Raw genomic sequence first — 21438 nt, forward strand, 5'->3', positions numbered from 1 at the left:
TTATACTGGGGTGGTTTCTTCACTTCAAGTAGACATGAAACAGATATCTTATTTTTCCAGAACTGCATTCTGGGTTACATCCCAATTTTTGATCAGAAGTTGCAGAAAAATGGCATATATTATTTAGACAGATGGGAATGTAAGATAGGTACATCAGCTTGGCTGATCTGGGGATTAAGGAGTGAATAATGCTTTGAAGGGCAGGGGCTTGTGACAAATTCAAGTTTTAAATTAAATGCATAGAAATATTCAATTATTCATCAATGAGTGGGAACTAACAGCTCTACAACTTTCCAACTTTCCTTATATCTTTTTTCTTTCTGTCCTTTTAAATTTTTTTTATTATTATTATTATTATTATCTTACCAGTTTTCCATCTCATGCAATGGTCAGTATCTCTTCTACTTCTTTGCTCCTTGTCTTGTTATGTTTTTTTCAGGAGACCATAACTGTCATGAGTGGAGCTACCTGAAGAGAAGAGAACATTAATTTCGCATTGGGGCAATTGCACTTGCTTGGGAAGAGAGAGATTTGTAGGTTGTAGGGTGGGATGGGTGGACATAGGTGACTGATCTGAAGGAGAGTGGGGAATACAGCATTGCAGAGAGGGGACACATAACCAGGTTTCTGTACCTCTCAGAAGCAAAACTTTCTAGGGACCAAGCTGCATATGCTACAACTCCCCAAAATTACATGAATGTAACCAACAGCAGAAAAAGAACCTGCTATAAAGACATAAGGACTAAAAGGACTACATATACTTAAATAAGGACTACCAGGACACTATTTTGTCCAGTCTAGATATATCGAGCTTTTTTCTGTGTGAATACTGAGTTATTCTAATAAATACCTGAAAAGTCAGGTCTAATAAAACCTGATTTTTATGGTTAAAAAGCCTCTTGGACCTCTTTGAGAATGTTTGCTCTAAGGGAGAGATCCAGGCAGATTCTCCTCAAAATTCTGGGGAATTTGGGGTCCTGTCACATGTAATTTTATGTCTCACAAAACATTTGCCTTAGTATATTAGCAATGTGAGCCTGAGATTAGTTTACTGAACAGGTAGGTTGCATTTATCCAATATGTTGATATAATCTGCATATCAGTAGGCGTTTGAGTAAGACTGTTACACAGAACTGGAACTGCTAGACTATCAAAATGTTTACTAGTCACACACTTAATGGCTGGGTGGCATATTTTTTATGAAGCTTTCATAGCTTTCTCTCTATTTGCCCTTCTATTCTCCCCCATCCCGGTGTTTTGTGGTATGCTTTTTTGTTGATATACAAATTAAAAAAATATTGTGCTCTCACTTGATATTTTAATCAGACATTAATGGGCTCTTTTGAGAAAGCTGGGACAAATGTAGCATTGCAAATGAAAATTTAGATTGTAACTTCTTTCTCAGCCTTTAAAGCCTTATATAGACAAATTAAACTAAGTTGCCAATATTCTTTTTATACTGATATTCTGTTAAATCCACTGCAGAAATCACATCTGCTCTGAAAACCATAATTGGGGATTCATTCCTAAACATATTTTTATGAAGATGAGATATAAACATCTCAAAGCTACCAAGAGAAGATAACACAGCATGATATATTTAACAACTACTGGAAAAAAATGTTTAAAAAGAGAAAATGCATTCCATGGCTAGATATCTATTTAATGTTTAGATAATTTGGAGAAAAGATAGAGGAATCTTCACTCCCTACTCCCACAGAAATGAAACAAGTACAATTTTAGTGCATATTTTACTGATTCGTTTTGGGCAGTGCACACACAAAGATGATTTGTAGAAACCCAGAGAATTTTTACTAGTACATCAGTGAGCAACCGTAATTGTGGTTTTTCCCTAATGAAGTCAATCCATTACAAAGGTGTAACAAATTTAAAGCTCATCTCTAAGGACTTTTGTCTTTGCCTGTAGGGTTTATGCTGCTTTCTGTGATTTTTTTTTTTTAAAGGATCATCTGTTTCAACTGGAATCGCACAAATTTGAGAGAGGACGAGGCAGGTGCCCTTTTGACCCCAGTTCTTCCTTCACCTCCATCTTAATTGGTAATGATCTTTATGTCACAAGCTTCATGGTCCTGTCAATCTGTCATTCTGAGTCTCTTTCTTCAGCACACCAAAGTGTTGTCAGTCTTCCATTGCAACCTTCCACATGTCAAACTTAATCCTCATGGTGCTGCCCACATTAATATTACATCCCAGGCAGCAAGGGTGTCTCACTGAAGTAAGTAGATGTTATATGACACGTGCCATCCTGAAGAGGTAATTGATTGTTGTATAATTTTGGAAACAATAATTTCCTGCTTTCCTTCAAAGCAAAGTAAAACGTCTAGCTTAGTCTTTTACACCACTGAGACAAATACACAACATTTACTATTTTTCATCTACTGAGACATAGTCTGAGTAACAAGCATCTTGTAAAAATGTGAATGTAACTGTTTTTATATCAAGCATTTATTGTTTATATAAATTACAACTTTTGAGACCAAAACAGATTTTTTTCAATGCTGCCTTCTAACAAAACTATCCAAAACTGGTGATTCTCTGTTAGGAAAGTTGATCTTATACTCGACAGTTATAAAAATATAATTCTAAGTCTAAGTCCTGCAGTGCCAGAAAGCTGTGCTGAGTTGGTGCTCCTCTGTGCCTTGCTGGTAAGTATATCACTGTAGGGCTGGGATCTTTGAAGTTGTAGCATAGCAAACCACATGTCTTTTCCTCTATAATGTTTTCCTGAAAGCATTTTGTGAGATCAAGCAAACCCAGTCTTGGCAATATTGGCAAAATTGACTAAAAAAAGACTGGAACAGCAGGTAAAGGGTGAAAGCTAGGTGCACTTAGGGAGTAACACAGTGATTTCTCTTTTTAGAAAACCTAAATAAGATGAAAACTGAACATTCAAAAGGAATAGTCATTAAAAGAAACAGCTAGAAAAAAGATGCTAAAGATCAAATTTTCAACTTTTCAGGGATAAAAAAGTTAGACGATTTTACAGCCTTTTGATATTTACATTTGACTTCATATCTTAAAATCAGACAGCCGAAGTCTCTGATTATTAACTACAATGATACAGCTCACCCATGGTGGCGAGGGAGTATTGCTCATGAGTGACAGATGTATTTTTACATGATAGGTTTATTTGTTCTTTTACATTAACAGATTACTTACAAGAAGAATCTTCACCAGTAATGCCAAGCCTTCAAATTGCAGCAATTCATCAAAATATTGTTCATTCCCATTAAAAAAAAATTACAGCTCAAATTCTTGAGAGTTAGTGGGTTAAGAAGTCATGAAAGAATCAGAAAAAAATGCTGTATTTTGACTGACCTTCCAAAATCCATGAAGCACAGATTGTTACGCTTTTTTTCCACCCTTATTTCTAAATTGTTTCTACAGTTTTTAACAGATTCCAGTCTTAGCTCAGCCTGGGAACAAAGACTCATCCCATGGAATTTGCTGTAGGCCTGAAACCTCATGGTCTAATCTTGAAGTCCTTCTCAACCTTTCCTGAGACAGAACTAAGTAAATAAATTAACCTGATCATGTTCCTACTGTGAGATCAATGTGAATTTTATTTGCTTAAATGGAAGCCAGATTGTCCCACCGAGCACTTCAAGACTAATGGTTAGGCCTTGTGTTTCTGGCCTATTTATTAGTTTGCCTGGATTATGGGAGGTCCTCACAGTTTTATCTGAAAGAGAAATCCATTAAATAAGCCATTATCCGATAAGTGTTGATCAGAGTCTTGGACATCCACTGACAAAGACTTATAAAATCAATCTCACAAAGCTCACAATTCTGTAATGTGGCAAAATTAACAGGAGAAAATAATACATTTTTAGCAGGTCACTGATACAACACCAAAAACCAGACAAACTTTCACCCCTTCATCAAAATTAATATGACCTGAGAAAGATATTTAGAGGCTGTTTTTCTAGGCATCCATTGGGAATTCTATAATTTCAAGTGATCATAGAATGATATTTTAAAAGCATAACAAAATTCTTCAAAGAGTTTATTATTTTATTTATGCTTTTATACTTTTTATACTATTGCAATTAAACACTTCCAACACTTAGGGAAAATATCCTAAAGAAGTTTGTATTTCCATGTATTCTACTATATTCTACTAAATTCTACTAACCAGAGACATGCAGCTTACAGAATAAACAGAATTAATGCTGCTCCTTAGACTCCAGAATGTATATCCTTTATCTCTGTAGGTATCCATTTGAAAAGGGTAGAAGACATAGATGCAAACACGGTGAATATTAAAGAATCTTTTAACGGACATGTGAAAATGAGACTGAGACCTCTAATGCTAAGTGCACTCTGAAGGAAGGGATGCTCCTTCATTCAGCCAAGCCCTGATTCCAGCTCACGGTGGCCATGACCCCATAACAGGAGATGACAACTACACCATGCACTCTCCAGGACTGGTCCTCCAGTCTTTCCTCCAATGCTTGGAGGTTTCCTTCTTCTTCATGCACTCCAATTTTCTTCGAAAGTTAAATCCGCTCCTGGTATGGAGTCAGCATGCCCTTGGAGGCTGCACCCCAGAGTTGCCTCCATTCTCCTATGTAGGTCCAGCCAATGTGCAAGTCCTTGCAAAGGTTTTATGCAAACCTGTTAGCAAAGGTTTTCACATCCCAGCATCCTCTTCTTCCTAACTAAACAATTCAAAACTGCTTCCACCTCTGTAACTCACATTAAGAGAGTAGCCTACACCAGCGTGGCTATTGACTAACAGTGAGGATTAGACTAACAAGGAAACTTTACATATCTCTGATAAAAGTTTAAAAGCTTTTAAAATCTTGATCTTGAAAGATCATTTGTACCATCACTAATAGGAACCAGATTTAGCTAGATTAATTTAGGAAGAAAGAGAATCTCTTGTTCTGTATCTCTTCATGTGTTTCAGCACATCAGTTAAAACACCCACTTCAAGAAAACAATAGTTCGTGACTTGGCTTTAAAACTAAATATCCATGCTGTTGTAAGTTTTATTACAGGTTATCTGTCCCAGTGGTAAAGTAGCTTGTGATGAATTCCTCCATTTATGAACAATTAACTTTTAGCAATTTATTGCCAGCATTAGGAAACAGAATAGATGTTGGATGGCAGACAGGACGAATAAAATGCTTATGTTTAGATAAACAGTATATAAAACTTTCAGACTTCTATTTCTAATGAACTCTCCCATCTGCTTTCAATAGCCAAAACTATTTTTGATATCAGATCATGCACAGTGATTAGCTTAGACCACACTTGCTCTTGAAAGCTGAGAAATTAGTTTATATCTATGTTTTGTTACCTGCAATACATCACGAGCAAGTGGTGAAAAACCTAAACTACATTTGAATATGTTTTCTATCCAGGGAATCCATTCCAATAATATTTCCTGGTTTTACAGTTTTAAAACAGTTCCATGTATTTGTGTCTCTTCTTTTACTCTAGGCAATGAACGAAAATAAATATATTTTCTCTCAAAACAGAAGACAGAATACTTGAGTGACAGACAGAAAATACGAATATACAGAGGGAGTTTACCACTAAGCACTAGCTACCACTAGCTAATTTCTTTTGAATTTGCTTTTTTTCCTACTGTGAAAAGTATCACTTGCTAAAAATGTGAATTGGTATTCTGATTTTAGTTGTCATGTGAGTGATAACTGGCCAACAGTTAAAGAAATGCATGAAAGGTGCTGCTTATGTTCTACTCATTATGTTCTGCTCCTTTATTCATAACAGAGCTACTCCACTTTGTAGAAAGTGATGTAATGGGGATTTCACACAAAAAGGATACTGATGAATAATAGTTTATGTTTGCTGTACCTTCCAATTTGAAGCAGGTACACAAAACAGGCCAATAACAAATGAAGGAAACCCACTTCTAAGGTGGAAGCAGCCTATTTATAGAAATCCCTTGTATATATTAAGTTTTTAAAATGAAATCACATGCTTCAACCTGTTTTACTTTAAGGGCTGTCATCTAGGAATTCTTGGTTTTAGAAGAAAATGTTTGTATTTGGGTTTGTTAACATTTTGCTCTGAGAAAAGGGCAAAAAATAAAGGTATCTTTTAAGTGGTCCCAATTGAAATTTGATGTATTTGCTTGAAAAGAATGCTAGCTAAAAAGTATGCATGTGTCACTTGAGCTAAAACTGGTTTTTGAGGTCCATGGGATTTTTTTGTGTGTTTGTTTAAATAAGGAAAGAAGAAAGTTTCTATTCTTGTTTTAGCAGGATTAACTAGGCTGTGTTAAAACTTAAATTTTAGCAATTAATTTGTCAAATACTTGTGAAGCTGAGTTAGACCGGAAGAGGGGAGGAGTGGTGAAGGTCTGTGAAATTGCTCAGGTGATTTTCACTGGAAAATACTGGTTTATCAGTGTGATGTGCAGCAGTATAAAACCCTGAAGCCAAGACAGGAGTGAGTTGATATGTAGTGGTAGCTTTTCAATGCAGGGGAAAAGAGTAGAAATCTTGTCAGGATCTTTCAAACCTCAACCTCAGGTTGTCTCTAAATCTAGAATCAGTCAGCACCTGTAAAAACCTAGCAATGTTCAAAATTTGTAACATGGATTTAAAGGATGTGCAAAAGACTATTGAAGAGGAAAAGAGAAGATCCTCTTAATGTCAAAAGTGCAAAAGATCTCAGAATTATGTTGAATGTTCTTGTGCTGAGATCTTTGCTAGTCACACTCATCAATATGGTCTCATTGGTTTCCTTAGGCAAGATGAACTGTCTGCTCACACTTGGCACTTGTCTTTAGTTTAGTAACACTTCAGGGTGAAAATCAGATTTAATTTCTGTATCTGTGCAATATCTTTCATGGAACAATATCCATCCAAGACTGGAACTTCCATTTTCTCTCCCAGGATCTCACAGATAAAATCAGTGGTAATTTCCTCAGCATATGGTAGAATGCCATACCAGCAGGTTAGTTACATATACTAACATTTTATACCTATGTCAAACAGAAGGAATAGGCTTCATATCCAAACTTCTGAACATCTGGACTTATAAATGTCAATCCTGATCACTAGCAATATGTGACGAATCATTTACCCTGCACTGATGCATTTTCCAAGATTCACTACGGTGTTGAAAGGATAAAAGAATCATGTTTTGTATTACACATCACCATAGTTAAAAAAAAAAAAAAAACAGCCAGTCTGAGACATTTTTCCAATGGAGTTCTTAAAGGGGGATTTATGACTAATGTAACTCATTAATTAGGGTTGTGAAGATTGTTTGGAACATTATTCAGACCCTGGCAAATTCTGTTGTTTAAGCAGCTCTGTGTTGTTTAAAAAATAAAGCTCTCTATTAGTTTTGGGTAACCTTAACTTCTACTGATGCTATAATTTATACTTACTTTTCATTTCACTTGCCAATATTTTACACTAAATGTATTTTACAAGGCAATATCCATTCTTCATATGGTGAAGCCTAAGGCAAAACTACGCTTAACTCCGAATCAGCAGAGGTTTCTGAACCAGGCCCAGCTGCCAAACTATAAACTTTTCAGAATCATTACTCAAACTTATGGTAGCATTTAAGTCATATATATCTTTTAAGAGAAACAAAATTCACACTTTGAGGGAGATCAACAAGCAAAATTCTTGCTTTTGCTCTAATCCTTTATAAATGCCAGGAAATGTTATTTGAATGGATCAGTTATGTTTATTTTGATTAGGGGGTAGGAAGCCGCATCACTGAAACGTCCGCTCAGATTAGCAACGAACTGGAAATAATTTATTTCCCTCTTCTTGTGCAGTTTAATTCCTGCTGCTTTATTTTCTAACATAAGGATGCCACCTAGTGACAGTAACAGTCTGCTTCTTAAATTGGGTCTAAAAAATTTCTAATCTAAGTCCACAAGGATATGAAATATATTATTCTTAATGCTTGGTCAGTTAAGGGGAATTGTACCCATGCATAACTAAAAGGTAGAATTATTACTGGTATTTCACTAAAGTAAAATATATCCAATACCACAATTTTAGATGGGTAAGATAGAGATAGGCTGGATTTTTGAACATACGTGTGATCCAGTTGTACCGAACTACATATAGATTTTCAACAGTTATTGGCAATCAGCGTATTATTTCTAATATTTTCCTGTGCTTGCTAATTTGTGGATGCCACCTAAATCCTTTGAAAATGGGACCCAGTTTCCATTCCCATAAATTTTTCAGGAAATATTCATCACCAGTTGTACAGGATGGGTGAGATCTCAGCTCCTGTCCCTGCTCTGGTGAATATTTTAAGGATATGAAAACAAGTTATTGCTAGACCAGAGAAAAATATGTTCTTTTTGTCTGTCCACTGAGCACCTAAGCCCCTGAGCCAGTAAGTTATACCCAAACTTTAGTTATTTCAAGTAAAGTGGAAAAGCTCCAGTAGGCTGACTGGAAAACCTCCTCAGCCTAATAAAACGTGCTTGTTTATAGAAATCACTTCTAAGGTAACAGGTACTGCTTCTTACCTCTCCAGCTGGGGAGATAACTGCATCCAGCTCTCCAGTATTTTCAGTATGTGCTTCACTAATGAATCTTTTTTTCAGCCATTTTTTGTACAGAGCCAAATCTGATAACTATGCTCAGGAAACACCCCTCTGTTTGAGGTACAATCTGTGGATTCAGGTATGGTTTAGCCTTGAGCTGTATCCATGCAGTGTAGCCCAAATCCTTGGTTTGGTGCAGCTATCACTGTTCTTTTCTTTAGTACTGCGTCCTCTGAAACCTGCTGCTGTATTTTCATCCCACTTTCTGGCTCCTGTTATTTCTGGCTCCTTATAAACCCAACACATCACGTCCAGTCTGGGACCAAGCAATTTGTTGCTTCTCATTAGCAAGACCAGGGCAAGTCTGGAAGTGCTCAGAAGCAAACCACTGGTCAGAGTCTTTGCACTGGTGAAAATTTAGGTGCTGACACAGGGTAGGTGTCTCTAGGACCAGGCACTAACCGAATGACAGTGAAATCTCTGAACTCAGGTGCCTGATGTGGCAGATGTTATTGTGGTGGATGTGGTTAGATGTTAATTTAATGCCTTCATGTTTTGTGTGTGAATCTATCCCAAAGTCATTAAGTCAGTTTTGCAAATGAGGCCAAGCCCATGAATGAAATTTAAAATTCTTGTCCTCATTCTGTTCCAGCTGTGAATGTTGCAGTGCTGGTAGGAACAATGTCCATATGCTTTTTAGACTATATGTAACTTACTGACTCGTCGTCTTACCTGAATTTGAGCAAATACTAATGAGCCATGTTTATAATGCAGTTGCTATCACATGCAATGAAATTAATAAGTAGAACATTACGAGATTGTTCTGTTTTTGTTTTTTAATCTATGGTCTGCAGGTGGTGAACTTTTTACTGGTCTCTACAGTGACTACTGGGGAAGAGATGCTGCTTTGTTTCGCACCATGAATCGCATGGCCCATCTCCGAACTGAACCTGATAGTGAGCGCTTGTTGAAAGGTATGGGAAGAAGGAGAAGGAAGAACATGGAACCAGAGGTGTTTCAGATGACTAGAGAATTTCTGTTTAACCAGAAATTAAAATGATATTGTTCCTGCATAGGTATATCCATTTGGAGATGAATTTGTTTAAACTGTCTTTTTTCCATGAAACTTTTCATGAATCTCCTGCCAGGATGAACGTATTGAAATCTTTACTTTGATTACATATTGGATTTAACAACTGGAACTTTTAAGTCCTTAACTTTTCACTTTTAAAATTGCTTTTAATTTATGCTCTGGATATTCTATACTATTTCACGATATGCTAGATGTAACTGAAATAATACTGTAAAATTCTCTATTTAATTAATAGGAGATTCTAATTAGAACACAGTGCACTTTTTTCTAAATGAGATCATTTTGTCTTTTTGTTGCAATAAAACAAATCACTTTGCCAAGTTGTGTAGCAAAGAGATGTCATGCAATAATGCAAAATAATAAACACACAATGATCATACAGTTAAATGAAATAAAAAGTTAAAGCAGGTAATTTTAAAGAAGAAAATTACAATATTCCATAAGAAAAATATTGAGAAAAGTAATGTGCTGGGAAATTTAGAAATGGTTTCATACCCTTCAATGTGAAATGTAACTGAATTTCAAAGTGTTGAAATGTCTGTGAAATGCAGAGTCAGAATCTTGATCTGCTTTGCTCCAAAAGTATTGCAATATTTCATCGTAACAGTGACATAATTACTGCTAATGGTTGGCAAGGAGAGTCAATACTTGCCTTTTATGGTGATTCATATGGTGAGCATCATCTTTTCAGTTAAAGGACATAGAAGCTTTTTCTTTCAAATTTCAAGGCGCTTTTCTCCTGAATCAGAAGAGAGAAAATAGTTCTGCTGCATAATTCTTCCTACATGAATCTGACCTCAGACTTGAATTAATTTCATTTTTTTAAAAAAATATGTTTAGAACATGCTTAGATATGCTTTAAGTCCAATACTGAGAGCGTTGCTGAACTGAGTGTTCAGATTGGCTATATATGGGTTGCAACAATCAATTGCGTGTTCACAATATGCAAATGAAGTGTCTCTTCTCTTCTCTCTGGAAGATTTCATTATTTTAAATGTAGAATTATCTAAATTATGGCCTCAAACTTTGGTTTTCATTTTGTCTATACTTGAAATTTAAATTTGCAGAAAGCGAATATTTTTAAATGCATATTAAAAACACTTCAGAAAATTAGCAAATGCTGTATCAATGTTTTCAAATACAATGACTGTTTTCATGGAGAACAGGAAGTTAGAAAATATTTACATTACCCACTGCTTCTTAAGAAATCATACTAATTGTATGAATGATATTCTCATTTAAAGAACTTGTAAAAATTTTGTTACAATTCAGTGAGATGAAATAATTCACAGCTCTGTTTGGTGTAGGGTTAAAAGGTATACAAGGCATGGACTGACATCTGAACTTAGGTTTCAACTTTACAGCACAATGTCAAAACAGGAAAAATTTAGAAGGTTTTTATTTCATGACCAAGATACACAATGCATCTTCTAACTATGAAGATATATGTTCATATAACAGCTATTAGCTGAACCACCAGAGCTTTTTCTTTATCTAAAAGGCTTTTTGTCCAAAGTTGACATTCCTACACCTGGTTTGGGATCAGAGATTATTATGTGAATATCAGTGCCAGGTTTTAGCCTAATCAAATTAAAAGATATAAACCCCAGAAAACGGGACTGGAAAAAGGTCTTTTTCCTGCACACATACAAAGGAATATTGATTTGTGAACTGGAGCTATAAAAATAGTTTGACATTAATGTATTCCACATGATTTATAGACACCCATGCACAAAAAAATAATTTTTTTTCCTATTTCTATGACCCTGTTCCCCTTAGGTAGCTCTCTGACTGACAGATCCCTGATTCTTTAATTTTATTTTTTTCTTTGCTACCAGCTGATTTTAAGGATTGAAAAAATAAGAGAATGTTTTAATAAACTTGAATTAAATTCATTTTTGTTTTCTTTTAAAGAACCAAAATTTGTTGGCTCATACATGATTCCTGACAATGAAGACCACGATGATAACAAAGTATATTTCTTCTTTACTGAAAAAGCATTAGAGGCCGAGACAAGCACTCATGCCATATATACCAGAGTGGGACGTGTATGTGCGGTAAGATCCTTTTTCTGTTTCCACAGCTAAATGATAAAAAAGCATATTCCTTTCTTTGGTCCTTCTCCCCCAGGCAAATATGGCATCTGTTAATGTATGCGAGAGTGAGTTATAGGTCTGAATGAAAACCCTGCATCTAAACAGCCTCAAGCCTTACAAAATTCAAAAGCAATCCGAAATCTGGGCTTGAAACTGAATTTTGCTGAGAGAGGAGGGCAAAGTTCAGAAATCTTGTATTCAACTCCATCTCTCTTTGTCCTGATACGTGGTAACAGTAATAGCAGTTGCCCACAGGACTCTCTTTCCATCCATATTCTCAATTCAGATGAAGGCTCCATCGCCCTTAGTATTGGCTGTAGGTCCAGGGCCTCTTGCAGCTCTCACAGCTGACATAAATTGATGTCCCCTCACATTTCTGGTGACAGGACCAGCCCAGACACCAGTCCTCTCTGACGTTCCCTCTTGCCTTCCTATTCTGTCAGCAAGGAGGGGACGTAACTCACCTGCATTTGTGGAGGATGGATGGCCAGCCTATCAGACAGCTGGCTTTTGCAGCCAGCTGAACAGGACAAGAGGCAATGGGCACAGATTGAAACACATGAAATTCTATCTGAATGTAAGCAAACTTTTTTTACTGCCAGGGTGGTTGAACACTGACACAGGTTGCCCAGAGTCTCCATCCTTGAAGATATTCAAAACCCAACTGGACACGGGTCTGAGCAACTTGCTGAAAGCAACTTACTTTGAGCAGGGCAGTCGGCCTAGACAATCTCCAGAGGTCCCTGCCAAATTCAACTATCCTGTGATTCTGTAAATTTTGAAAACCTCTTTCTGATGCATGAACGATAGGAGGGGTGCAATGTCAACCATCTATAGAATGCTTTATAAATAGTAGCTAGTTAATGTTTTCATTTCATCTCTCATTCCTCTTCTTCTCAACAGCAACAAAGGAAAATTGTGCAGATAGAAAACTAGAAAAAGCATTGAATTGTCCAGCAAATTATTATCACAGCCAGGCATAAGGTTTACTAGAAGGAGCAGAAAAGCCACGAGGAAAGACCTTGCTTCCCTCCACTGCCCTGCACGATTATCCATTTCCCACTCAGACCACGCTGGTGTGTTGATCCCATCTCTTTTTGGCTCCCTGGCCCCACAAACAGGAAAGAGATCTCGGGCAGCTGCTGGAGAAAAGCACTGTTAATATATGATCTTCCAGATTAAGCTGCCCATAATTGGTCCTCTCTGAACAACTGAGGAAGTTTGGGTGCATTCCTTTTCTATTAATTGAACTACAGTAAGGCTGATGAGAGGAGTTCTCCCATTCCCATTGGGACTACATCAGCTTGATTAAAAGGAAGAAATGAGAAGTTTATTTCTTAGCATCTGATTTTGTTTCTGAAAAAAATTGCATTCTCCATCCTAACTGTAGGGGATACATTCCTAAAACTCTTGTGCAAAGAGCAAGACACAAGTTAAAAATCTTCTATTACTTCAATGTATAGTATATGTCACATATGCTCACCAGCATACTGCTTATTAAAATTTCTTAAGGAGTACTCATGTATAACTTAAAATATCTGAAGTATGCAAAGTACCAAATTGCAGCCTAAGACATTAATGTTCACAAAGTCTGCTGGCTTTCTGAATTCAAGCCTGCATCAAGATCTGAAGTAGAGTTCTTTGGCCTATGTTCTGGTAGATGTCTGAATAGATTATTTTAATAGTCCTCTCTAGTCTGAAATATATCCACCTGAATGTCTTATCTCTAGCCATGGGTTAAACCAAAATCCCACAGACCTTTCTCTTCCACTTGTCCAAAACTCCATATCACCTGGACATTAACTTCACAGCCGTATGCTATAATTTGAATTTGATTTAATGAATACAAAAACCAGCTAGCTGGTGATTCAAGAACTGTCTTTTTTTTCCCAGCTTTTATATCTTCATCTGAGCTGTAACAGGTTTTGTAACACAGAGGTACCTACTCTGTATATTTCCACTTTTCTGAGGAAAACAGATCTCTGTTTTTGTAAGATCTCAATGCGAAGCTGAAGAAAGAAATTCATTTCAGTAGTTCAGAATGAAGTTGTGAGAAGAGTTTTGCAAACCTAATACAGAGTCTTCAACAGTCAGTTACACAGTCTACCTGAATATAAGGCCATAGCTTCGAGGATGCTACCCAAAGGTTACAGAATCTGATTACTAAGTAGTACTGAATGCCCCCTTTTCTTGTCCAACAGTTGCAATAGCACGAAAAAGATGAGACAGCCATAGCAAAGCAGGAATTATTTAAAGTTGTTGAGAAATTGTTAGAACACCATGTAGACACTTGCCTCAGACTTGCCCCAGCTGTGCGAGCTCTATAGATAGATTCAGGGCTTCAGTTTCCAAATGTGTTGATCTAACCCTGCACTGAGCTCCTAAAGCAAAGCTAAACTTTGCTAATGTACTGAGTACATCCAGTTAACAAAAATGAGAAATAAAAAAGCTTAACAACAGCTGTACGGTTAAAACTATCCATGGATGCGGTAGAGAATTAAAAAATTCTTATAAACCCACAGCTCTTAATGAGACCTGGACTTGATCAGTGCAATCCTGCTTGAAAACTGACTCCAGAGAAATAATACTAGTAATAGACATGTGGTTTGAAAATGCATGCTTTTGACATTAAAAGATACAATGAGCGGCTAATTCAGCAGAAATGTTTGTGCTTCTAGACTTACTCATTCAAATTACCATCAGCATTTGTTTCTTTCTACGCAGAATGATATGGGAGGCCAGCGAATGCTCGTGAATAAATGGAGCACTTTCCTCAAAACCAGGCTAGTTTGCTCTGTGCCTGGGAGAAACGGAATTGATACGCATTTTGATGAATTAGGTAAATATCCTAGACTGCAACAAACTTAAAACCATCACACAAAACATAAACTTTCATGATAACACATCTTACTGTCAAATATTGTATTTCTAGTCATTAACAGGGAATGATTGTTAGCGTTTTGTTTTCAGTGTACATGAACTTCTATACATATGGAGTTGACTATCATCAATTATGCCTTTACTGATTGCATTGTTTTTAAAGATTGCTTTTAAAATCTGCATAAAATTAAACAGCATATATGAGTAAAATAGGATTACAATTTTAAAAAGCAATGAAGTTTCTCTTTTGGGGCTGTGAAAAGTAGTTTGCGACCAATAACATTGCATTTAAATTTTACAGAGGATGTGTTTTTGCTGCAAACTCGTGATAACAAAAATCCAGTGATATTTGGCCTCTTCAACACTACAAGGTAAATAACTAGAAGAAATAACAGCAGCAACAGAGGAATGTTTAAACAGCCTGTTGAAGAGACAGAAGCTGCATTATAAATATCCCTTAGCAAATATATAGTAAACAGTTTAATCCCTGTTCTATTCACAGTGGGCTTCCTTGTTAATGTAAAAACTGCTCTATGACGCTCAGGGGCTTGAAGTCTCATTCAGTGATCCAGTCTATCTGGATCATAAATTAATTAAATGTTTCTCTGCTTGAAAATTTCCTAGTGTCAAAGTATACGCACTCCTGCACGCTTATAAGAGCAGCCTATCAGAGCCACCTGTCTTCCTTTAAGAGCTCCACTGTAACTCAAGTTTAAGTAGATAGCAGCTTAAATTCCTACTAACTTCTTAGTGAAGCCTAAAACACCAGCTGTGATGTTGCTGGTGGCCTCCTTTTCCACTGCAGCCTAGTTCAAGTGCAAGCACGCAGCACCTGTTTCTTGGAGATCCAACTGTTAGTTCAGGATGTAACTGGTAGAGAAGCGCAGCTCTACTTTTGCAACTATTTCATTCTCCAGATTTTTTTTTTTTTAATAAAACAAGGCAGATCTGGTTCTCTAGGGATGCAGGCACCTAGCATTTCCTACTGGCTCCCTATGCCAGCAGAGAAAGGTGGACACCTAATTAAAATGATCTGGATCACCTTCTGGAGTCTTCAGAGAATTTATTTGTAGAGAGAACTCATGCTTCTTTAAAAAATAATGAATTGCTTCTCCAGACCTAAGTGAATAAAAACTAAAAGTAAAAAAGATACTTTTATGTGGATTGATCTACATAGATCGATCTTGATGATCTAACTAATAACACCAACCAACATTTCCACTCAGTATAAAAAGACTCCTGTTCATTTCAGTCAGCATTGGATGATTCCCATCTTTCTAAAGTAACAACAGGAAATATCTTAGAGAAGAAAAATGGTTAACTGTTTAAGTCACTAATCAAAGACGTATAAGACCTGAGTTCAGTTTTCTGTGCTTCCTCTGTGTTTATAAACAAGTAATTTAGAGCCTGTGTTCACCATCTTCAAATTTGGGGATAACTACACGGAGCTTCCTAGAGAAATGTTATAAGTATAAATATATTAAAGACTTTGTAACAAACATTGGGCACAGCAGTTATAAGAAAAGCATATAGGAAAGAATAAGTAGTTTTTCTCCCTGAATACTGTTGAAATCTGACTTATTTTTAATTACACAATAATACCAGTATTATATGTCCAGAATGTCACGTACTGCTTTAATAATACCTTTGAATTTTACTTCATAGCAATATATTTAGAGGATATGCTATATGTGTTTACCACATGGCAAGTGTCCGAGCAGCTTTCAATGGACCATATGCTCATAAAGAAGGACCTGAATACCACTGGGCTCTATATGAAGGAAAAGTACCTTATCCTAGACCTGGTTCAGTAAGTACAATCTATTTTCCATTGCTTTGCTATGTAAATGAATTCGGGAAGAAAAAGCAGATGTACAAATCTAATGTACAAATCTTCCTGACTTCACAGTCCAGGGTATATTTATTTGAATATATATATACACATACTCTAGCATTTCTGGACAAGTGTGGAACGGCTCAGCATTAAGTTTAATCAATACTAGAACCATACATTTCCCAAAGGAAAATAGTGGAATTAAGCATATAAGGTTTTTCAGAATCCTGTTGGGACTTGAATTTAGCAACCTTGTGTTAAGGTCCTAAAGTCCCAAAGTTAGCACCCCAGGCAACAGGGGTAGAAAGAGGCACCTGTAGAAGGTGGGTCAGATGCTGCATTCAGAAGCAGTTAAGTGCTTTACCTGGGAAAGATTCTCACTTTCTATTGAGCCTAGAATAACTGTTCTTCTAAATTTGACTGCTGACATGTTTTTTGCATCTGAAACTTCATAATTTGAATCTAATTGCCAAAGAAATAAATGAAAAATCAAATCTATTTAAGTGCATTGAGTGAACCATGAGGTTTTTTTCTAATAGAACTTTCTGGAGAACAAATTGTCCTTACTGACTTGGAAAATAAAGCCAGGATGAACTAGAAACATGTACCTATATTTACATTTTAAAAATATATATTTCAGATACATGCAATATTTTCCACTGTAAATAAGCTCATTACTGGAAAAAACAAGCTCACACAAGGCAATTCACTTTCCTGCTATTGCCTGATGAAACCAGGGCATTTAACAATTGTTAAAGGAAGAAAAAAAAAAAAAAAAGATGATCCCCTATTTCAAGATCAGGTGGTTTTGGTTCCTTTTTTTAATCTCTTTTTCAAAAAGGATCACATGTCAATATTTCTATGATTTAGATCAGTGGACAGGTGAGAAATGAGACACAGATTTTAACAAAAGTAACTAATCAGAATAAACACATTTGTAGATAAGGAGTAAATCCTGAGCATCACCTGAGGTCCTTCTCTCAAGACTGGTTCTTTCTAGAAGCAATGGTTTAGCACCCTCACAATTCATTGCTTTGCTTTCAGACATCACAGAGAGACATTTTATTATCAGGTTCCTAAGCTTATTAACATTCTTGTTCTGTACCTTTTACAAAGAATATAGGAATATTAAAACAACACTGCAAAGAACCAAAATGAGCAAAATCACTTATGCTTTTCGCTGATTTTCACACAAGTTTTTTTAAAACTACTTTTTTTTTCATTGGACGTTAAGTGAAGAAAAGAAACAAGACATATTTTAAAAATGCAATTAATATGGCAACTATTGTAGCATACTCTGCAACTATACAGGTGCTGTCATGTAGTCAACTGTTCCCCTGGCACTTAGATTTTTCATTCGGTGAATAGAAATTCTGGAGGAAATCACAAACTCCTTACTTACAGACAGGTAATTAATTTCTACAAGGAATTCCTAATTTCTATGTTGATTTCGCAGGGGCATCACAAGTAATCTTCGTCTCAAACCCTTTTCCCGTTTCACTCTCTTTTTAGGTGTTTCTGAAGTTTCTGTCCCTGTAGTATCTTGCCCCAGGACTCTCAAATCCCAGCTCGGGGGGTGAGGAGAGCGACCCTGCGTTCACTGCCCGTCAGTGTGGTTGAGGGTGCCCTTTGCATTGCAGGGGCCCCTCAGCACCTCACAAAAGGGGCACAGCCAGGGCCTCCCTCACCTTCCCCTTCCTGCTGCAAGTCAGGAGGAGCCCCACAGCAGGCAATGCCAGGCTCACCCACAGAAGCATCACACCAGGATTTCTTCTTCGCCCCATACCTTTTGGGAATACAACTACTTACCCCCCCATGGCAATTGTCATATGTTGCAAAGCCGTTTTTGTTTACACTCACTGAAGGTCTACCCCTTATCATGTCAGCACTGTGCAGATTTGGACACTGTGAGATGCAAAGACATTTCTAATAATAGCTGTGTGGCTACCCCCCCCCTCCAGTTTTCACACTTCACTTCTTTATCTTCTTGCAGGCTAGGGGCTCGCTCTCTTGAGCTTAACGGTGGAATAAACAGTTGCTGGAGCGTTACTTGCAGTGTTGTTTTTCTTTTGTTAACTGAATCAATATTCTCTTTTATACTAAAAGCAATCATTTGCAGAAATAAACATTGCATACAATTCATTTATCACTGAATCGCAGGAATGAGAGGTGAAAAGGCCTATTAGCTTATCTAGTCCATGCCAGTACAGCCTTTCTCCCTGTATTATGATTTTGAATGCATGTCCTCTCTCATTTTAAATTAATGTTTTCCTCTGCTTCTCTTGGGGTTAGAAGCATAAGTCAAAATGCAGAAGTGGATGCTCCAAAAAAGAGATTGTCTAGGATTTAAACATTATGAATATGATTTGACCATCTTGGCCAATAAGTTAGCACTGTAGCAGTGCTGACATCAATACCAAATGGTTTTTTGTTTGTTTGATGTAGATCAAAGTCATTAGTATTGAGTGAGGATAGAAAATCAGATAAGTAAATTATCTCATTTTCAGCAAAATGGTTGAATTCAAAGGAATTATTGGTTTCCTATTTGACATTTTGTACAGCAAATTTACAGGTTTTGCAGTTTTACCACATAATGAGACAGTACCATGCATGGATTGCAGAATGGCTGTATATTTTACAAAGATGGTATGGTCCAAGTTCTTTAAGTGGTATTCATTTTTTTTTCCAGGCAGTAGAACACCTCACATATGTTATTTGGACTAGCATTAAACACAGGCAGGAATTCAGTATAAATGACTACAGTCATTACACTGATATCTCCTAGCACTGAAGTTTAAATGGTGGGGTTTTGGCAAGAAGGAGAGAACGCTGAGCCAGCACTTCAGTGAAGTTGACAATGATTTACAGAAAGGCTGCCCTAAGTTCCACTCGCTTTCGATGCTTCTTTCCCTTGGCTCTGAATGGCTACGTTTGGGTCAGACTGGATTGTAGCCTCCCCAACAGGCAAGGCATAGGAGCTGAAACAGGTATAAAAGTAGAGCGCAAGTAATCATCCCAATGTCATGGAACAAGTTAGTTGAGGAACCAGGTCTTTCCTGGGTGTTAATCAATTTAACCATGTTTGTCTCTATATGTTGCAGAGCACATCAGAGGCCGAAGTAGCTGGCTCTGTAGCTAACAGAGGATTAATTGATTCATTTTTGGCTGCTCATTTAGGGCACAGTTTAGATGTCTTTTCAACACTTTTCCAGTAGCATGAAGAGAAAGCATGTTTCGGGCTGTAGCCCACAGTGTTAGGTTTCACACTCCAAAGAAAAGGTCAGCATATTGGTAAGCTGAATCCCACTACCTTTCCCATTACGGGAGTGACAGTGACAAGAGGCCAAAAATAACTTACTATTAGGCATCTCTGAGAGTCAGCACTCTTTGATCTTAGCTATTGAATGGGTAAATATGGTGTCTATAAGGAAAGAGTAGAGTTTAAAGCTAAATAAACAGAAAACCACTGTTAAGAGTCTGCAATGCGCTGCTCTCTGAAGTCTGCTTGAAGCACTGCTTCTGCCATAATCTCTGTTCCTGTTTTGCTGATTCTTTTAGTGCATTTAGACTGTGATGCTTCTGGGAATGACATCAGTTACCTCAAAAATGGTGTTGATAGACTTCAGAGATGGCTGCATCCTCTGTTTCCTTTCCAGACTACTTGATTTTATTTAATTAAAAATGAAAAGCCTGTGAAGGATTATTTTTATTAAATCTATCCAGGGTTAGAACTTTGCAAAGGGAACCTGGCAATGCCTGTTCACTTGATACGCTGTGCAGTGCATGGAAAGCAGAGGTTTAGCCTGTCTTCATGCTCCAGCTCTGCCTCTATTGCAAACAGCCGGTGAAATTCCATCACTAGGTTGATTAGACAATTACTTTAAAGTCAACACTGAACAAATACTTTCCTGTAGCTAAGCCCAAAAAGTGGAAACAAACATTGCCCCACTTGACAAGTGCAGGAGTTTGTTATTGTCAATTACAGTTGACCACAAGTTTAAAATTACTGTTTCCAGTAAACATAAAGAGTATTTTATTTCATTTTATTGATTGAAAAATCCAATTTAAATAGAGAAAGGCTGCTACTGTGGCTTTGCTTGAAATGCTTCTTAAAACCACACTGTCTTATGAATATTTGAAGAAAGTAAATGGTTACTGAGATATTTCCAGCTTGATCATAAATGGTTTCAATTAGACATCATGAAGCAAATTGGAAATGTAGAATCTATGCTCAGTTAGGGAACACTATATCCTTCCCAAAGCATCCTAAAATTAACTTTTCTGTTTAATGCATTAAATTATCCCTAATTGTATATTTGACCGAAGGAGCAAGCCTCTTTTAATCAGCCATTGACATAAAGTCTATTTGCTTTGCAAAACAGTAGATTGATCAATACAAACATTGGTATTTCAAGCTAAACTGTGATATATAATACTGTCATTGTGAGTTAGGAATTAGAATCAAATGTAATACTGTTAGAATGCCTGAGATCAAGAACTATTGTTGCTGCTGGCATCATTTTTAAGTGTGCTTAGTTTCTTATGGTAATACATTTTGCAATCAAAAGTAATAAGACTAGAGATTGATTTCAAGCATTAGTATTCTGCTGACTTTACATGGCTGTGTCTCTACTGGGATAGGAAACCCCTTTCTCCCAACTCTGTCAATGGCCATTTTGATTACATCTTCAATATGAATTTGGGGAAGACATAAGCACTATGGTTTTTGTCAAAATCTAAAAGGGTCATTATTTATTCTACTGTTAGTATGACAGAGAAGAAGGAGCTCCCTCTTTCTAAGCATGACAATGCCAAGGCTCTGTTCAGCATTCCCTTTCTTGGCTTCTCATGATTAATAATCCACACGTGCATAAAGCACAAACTTCACTGTCCCAATTCCTACTGTGGTCTTCTGTGCCTGTTTTCATGCCAGGTTTTCTGTAGACTTGTCATTACCCCTGAAAACAAGACCTGTCTGTGACAATTTATTTGGCAAACCTTCAGGTTAATC

The 21438-nt window shown here is 36.8% G+C and overlaps 1 protein-coding gene across 1 annotated transcript in view; it reads left to right on the plus strand.

Annotated features, from left to right (window-relative positions):
- Nucleotides 1-21438, plus strand: part of SEMA3E (semaphorin 3E) — a 145625-nt gene that overhangs the window by 105856 nt on the left and 18331 nt on the right. The window contains exons 5-10 of the mRNA XM_075491521.1: nt 1965-2058; nt 9379-9498; nt 11532-11674; nt 14438-14552; nt 14895-14964; nt 16259-16403. Of these exons, the coding sequence (XP_075347636.1) occupies nt 1965-2058; nt 9379-9498; nt 11532-11674; nt 14438-14552; nt 14895-14964; nt 16259-16403 (687 nt within the window). The remainder of the gene's footprint in view (nt 1-1964; nt 2059-9378; nt 9499-11531; nt 11675-14437; nt 14553-14894; nt 14965-16258; nt 16404-21438) is intronic.

The sequence above is a fragment of the Mycteria americana genome, chromosome 1 (assembly GCF_035582795.1).
Source record: "Mycteria americana isolate JAX WOST 10 ecotype Jacksonville Zoo and Gardens chromosome 1, USCA_MyAme_1.0, whole genome shotgun sequence".
NCBI lineage: Eukaryota > Metazoa > Chordata > Aves > Ciconiiformes > Ciconiidae > Mycteria > Mycteria americana.